Consider the following 4,813-nt stretch of genomic DNA (forward strand, 5'->3'; position numbering starts at 1 on the left):
AATTTTTGTATCAAGTGAGACTCCAGCCATGCAATTTCCTGCCAAAAACCCCTGATAACATAATGATGATGTAGGTACCGGTTGTATCCAATAACTATCATGTTTTGGAATCATTTTTGGTTTAACCGATTTTAACCACTTTTCCTTTAAGTATAAGAACTTTTCTCTGGTTTCAAAAAAATGGTTCAACATTTATATACTCGAAATTATATCATAATTTTCTATCTCTTAATAACGCATCAAATCAAGTTATTTTGTGTTTTCAATTCGAATTAGACATGTAATACGAATTGGTTTATTCTTAGATTATCTCACTTCTGAATTCGTAGACCCCAGGCAAAAGGGACGAATTACAGATTTCGAAAAGTGTTTGATAAACATGATCCAGGAATCTATCAAAGTCTATATTAATTGTTATTTGATCCTTTTATTTTCTAACACATTGAACAATTAAATATAGATGTTGGAAGTTTCGACAACAAATTAATTGAATATTTGTGCGAGTGTTTTTATCTAGTTATGAATTCAAGTTGTTTCTAGTAAAGTCTAGACTTCTTCCTTATCTCGGATGTCAAAAAGCCCAGTTGTTGGAAACCAGGTCGTATGAACCTTTCACAATTGCATCCCATAGTCGTATAAAACGGTTATGTTTGAAAACCCGGGTCATATTGCCCATTCCTTTATAAGAGCCGGTTCCCTATTTAATATAGCTCAGTTTTTTTTTTAAAAACGGGTCCTATTTGCGTTTGTATAGTAGTGTCTCATACCTCTAAAGTGTATGGATTCTAATTTTCACAATACAGTCCCTGATTTTTGCATTAACATAAGAAAACAATACAAGCTTTTTCAAAAAATAAAAATAAATAAATAAATAAATTTTTAGATGATGTCATATTTGGCAGTCAGCATCTACATTTTCTCACGTCAAAAATGTCGTTTTGATTTTTCAAAAACTAAAAAGAAATCTACATATCGATCTTATTGTCGCAGATGCAGCAAAATTTATGAGTATTTTGGTTATTTTTAATTTTTGTGGCTATTTTATAGTAAAATCCAAAAAAAAAAAAAAAACAAAACTACTGTGTGGTCAGTTTATGTTCTAAAACGACATCATTTTAAATCAAAATTAAGGGAAACAAGATAATTAGTCACTCAATAGAATCACAACACGTGGAAAACGGAGAAGATCTATCAATTAACTGAGTAAGGCAAGTGGGTCGTTCACATTTTACTTAGTTATCCGAGTTCAGTACCTACTTCGGAATTGTGTTCATACCTATCATTCCTCTATATATACCATAGAGTTAAACGATTCATTCATATCACTTCTATAACCTCAATGGCTCCAAGCAGGCTTACACCCATATGTTTACTAGCATGCTTGTGGTGTTTTGGGGTGTTTGGGAGGTCCGTTTCGTGTGCAGAGGTTCAGTACAACTGGGAAGTGAAGTACATGAAAGGCGCACCAGATTGCATGGAAAAAGATTTCATCATTGGCATTAATGGTCAGTTCCCTGGTCCGACCATCAAAGCTCGAACTGGAGACAACGTTGTTGTTAATCTCACAAACAAGCTCGATAAGGAGGGAGTTGTTATCCATTGGCATGGTATTAGACAGGTTAGAACCCTTCACATATATATACTTTTCTTCTTCCTAGTCTTTGTATGGTTAATTTCTAATCGTTTCTTGAAAAAAAAAAGTTGAAAACACCATGGGCGGATGGAACTGCAGCCATATCACAATGTCCCATAAAATCTGGAGAAAGGTTTACATACAACTTCACAGTCGATAAGGTATGTGTATAGTGTCGTATATATATGACGTGTTATTATGCATTTTGGACAAAGTTTTGAGTTAATTAAGTATAAGTATATGATAAGTAAACCTTAATTAATCCGATTGAGTGTGCAGGCGGGTACATACTTTTACCATGGACACTTGGGGATGCAAAGATCAGCAGGGTTATATGGAATGTTGATAGTCGACGTTGAGAAGGGAAAGAAGGAAGCTTTTCATTATGATGGGGAGTTTAGCCTCCTGCTAAGTGACTGGTGGCATAAAGGTATTGAAGAACAAGAGGAAGATCTCAATGCCAAACCTATGCGTTGGATAGGTGAAGCTCAGGTATAACATGTCATAGAATATATCTTAATTTGTATTTTTTAAATTGTATACCTTTGATTTAATATTTAATTTGTTAAAATTATTTTTTACCTAAAAATTATAGTCTAATAAAACTGTATGTGTGACAGAAAAGTCATATGGTAAATAAATTCTTTATCTTCCGCTTTTGATAAACTGTGTTTAAGAATGTCCTCTCTAATCCAACACAAATAATTTCATTTGGAATTGAACCCACTTTTACGTAATTAATTTCATGTCTAGTATCAGTTAGTTAATTTGTTTTAATTAAATCGTGTAATGTTTAGGATTATTAACTTTATCTTTATGTACATTGAAATAAAAAAAATTGACGAGAGTGTTGATATATAAAAAAACTGAAATGGAATGTTGCATGTTTTGTTTGAATTCCCTTGAAGCAACATGAATTATTCATAAAGGAATGGTCAAGTAACGTGCCGGAGATATGCATATTAATTTTTTATTTTTGCATGTGGATGCATATACGTATAGTTATTTATGAATTCAGGAAGATTTACAAATTCATTATGGTTTTATACTTTAAATTTGAAACAACTTTATTAAATAAAAAAACTAAGGGGCAAGCATACATGTTGTTTATGAGCAACAACTAGTATATTCATGTCTTAAAACAACGTTTTGTAGAGTTTGCTAATAAATGGAAGAGGGCAATACAACTGTTCATTAGCAGTGCCCCCTAGTAGCAAAGACTCTAAGGGTTTACCAGGGTGCAACTTCACCGGAAAAGAACAATGCGCACCTAACATCCTAGACGTCGAGCCAGGGAAGACATACAGGCTGAGAGTCGCAAGCACTACTGCCTTAGCTTCACTCAATGTCGCCATTGAGGTAAGAAGACGATAAATTATCCTTCTTTCTTTAAATACCATTGATATAATCGAGTCAAATACAAACAAACTTATGAAGTTTTTCATGCATGCAGAGCCACAACATGTTGATGGTGGAAGCTGATGGGAACTACCTCCAGCCATTTTTGGTCAAGGACTTTGACATATACTCCGGTGAAAGCTACTCAGTAATATTCAATACACATAAACTTTCTTCCCATAACTACTGGATTTCCGTGGGTGTAAGAGGAAGAGACCCGACAAAAACCGCTAGAGGCTTAGCCTTATTGCACTACAAATCCGCCAAGGTGTCAAAACGTCCTAAGCATCATCCTCCCACAACCCCTCGATGGAACGACTATGCTCATAGTAAATCCTTCACTTACAAACTTCTTGCACATCCAGGATCACCGAAGCCTCCAGCCAATTACGATCATCGAATCTTCCTCCTCAATACCCAAAATTTCATGGAAGGTCAAACCAAATGGGCAATCAACAATGTGTCACTTAAGTTAACGGAAACACCTTACTTAGGGTCAATAAGATATGGTTTAACTAGTGCGTTTGATCAAATAAGTCCACCTGAAACATTCAGTGACACATATGATATAACTAAGCCCCCACCGAATCCTAACTGCACGATTAGCAGTGGGGTTTATAATCTTAATTTTGGCAAGACTTACGACGTGATACTACAAAATGCCAATATAATACAGGAAGGTGTGAGTGAGATACACCCATGGCACCTTCATGGGCACGACTTTTGGGTGTTGGGGTATGGAGATGGGAAGTTTTCAAAGAAAGATGAAAAGAAACTGAATTTGGTAAACCCGCCCTTGAGGAACACAGTAGTTATATTTCCTCATGGGTGGACAGCAATAAGATTCATGACTGATAATCCAGGTGTGTGGGCATTTCATTGTCATATAGAGCCTCATTTGCATATGGGAATGGGTGTGATTTTCGCAGAGGGGGTTCATCTTGTGCGGAAGATACCAGATGAGGCTCTTTCTTGTGGCTTGACGGGTGAGATGCTAAGGAGGCAAAATCACAACTGAAGTGGGGTAAGTGGATAAGTATTTTTCGCTAATAAGCATCAACTCCCTAAAGGCCTAAACATATATAATTTGCGGGGTTGTTTCTTAGCTTGTAATATTTATGTAGGGTACGTGTCTTGGGTGATGTAACTTGGCTTTACGGATATAGTAAGTTGCCATTTGTATAATATTAAAAGCCAATATTTATATTATTAGTTATGTTCCAATATTCTCTTAAGTAGTTAGCTAATTCATTATGAGTCTGTAATGATTTTGAGCTCTCGTTATATGATTTCACACGAAAACGATCTAATCAAAAGAAATACAAAAGTCATATAACTAGGAGACTTGTTGCTCACAAAGCGTCAAATAATGTATTTGCCGGGGTCTTCAAGAATTGTTAATCGAATCGAATAGTATTTCATAACTATAATCAGAATTATTGGTCCAATGGCATTTTGAACAACAACCTAAGCCGAATAAACAGTCAACTAGTTTTCAGTCGTTAGATGTTGTTGGTTCTCATACATTGTTAACCACTTAATTTCAAAACATTTTTGAAATTATTTTATGTTACCAATTAAAACTAAAAAAATATAAAAAAAATAAAAAATATTTAAAGCTAAAATCTAATTAAAAGGAAAAATAATATAAAATATGATTAAAATATAAAGGTTAAATGCAGAAACCGTAAAATACATTGACAATTCAATATATTTTGAACGGTAAAATCAATAAGATCAATAAAATTTATACTCAAATAAGATTAAATGATAATAAATAAA

The 4,813-nt window shown here is 34.2% G+C and overlaps 1 protein-coding gene across 1 annotated transcript; it reads left to right on the forward strand.

Moving 5' to 3' along the window:
- The first annotated feature begins 1,261 nt into the window (after positions 1-1,261).
- LOC145137494 (L-ascorbate oxidase-like) lies at positions 1,262-4,257 on the forward strand. The gene is made up of 5 exons (XM_079071622.1): positions 1,262-1,618; positions 1,702-1,794; positions 1,913-2,125; positions 2,789-2,992; positions 3,087-4,257. The coding sequence occupies exons 1-5, from the start codon at positions 1,340-1,342 to the stop codon at positions 4,047-4,049; spliced, it is 1,752 nt and encodes a 583-aa protein (XP_078927748.1). The 5' UTR covers positions 1,262-1,339; the 3' UTR covers positions 4,050-4,257.
- Positions 4,258-4,813: the final 556 nt, after the last annotated feature.

This window comes from Lactuca virosa, chromosome 9 (genome assembly GCF_052849685.1).
Source record: "Lactuca virosa cultivar CGN04683 chromosome 9, Lactuca_virosa_CGN04683_v6, whole genome shotgun sequence".
NCBI lineage: Eukaryota > Viridiplantae > Streptophyta > Magnoliopsida > Asterales > Asteraceae > Lactuca > Lactuca virosa.

Bases quoted from the DNA above. Each gene is read 5' to 3' on its own strand.
- LOC145137494 (XM_079071622.1), top strand. From the start codon at position 1,340: ATGGCTCCAAGCAGGCTTACACCCATATGTTTACTAGCATGCTTGTGG. The intron at 1,619-1,701 runs GTTAGAACCCTT...GAAAAAAAAAAG, and splicing joins ATTGGCATGGTATTAGACAG to TTGAAAACACCATGGGCGGA. The intron at 2,126-2,788 runs GTATAACATGTC...AACGTTTTGTAG, and splicing joins GTTGGATAGGTGAAGCTCAG to AGTTTGCTAATAAATGGAAG.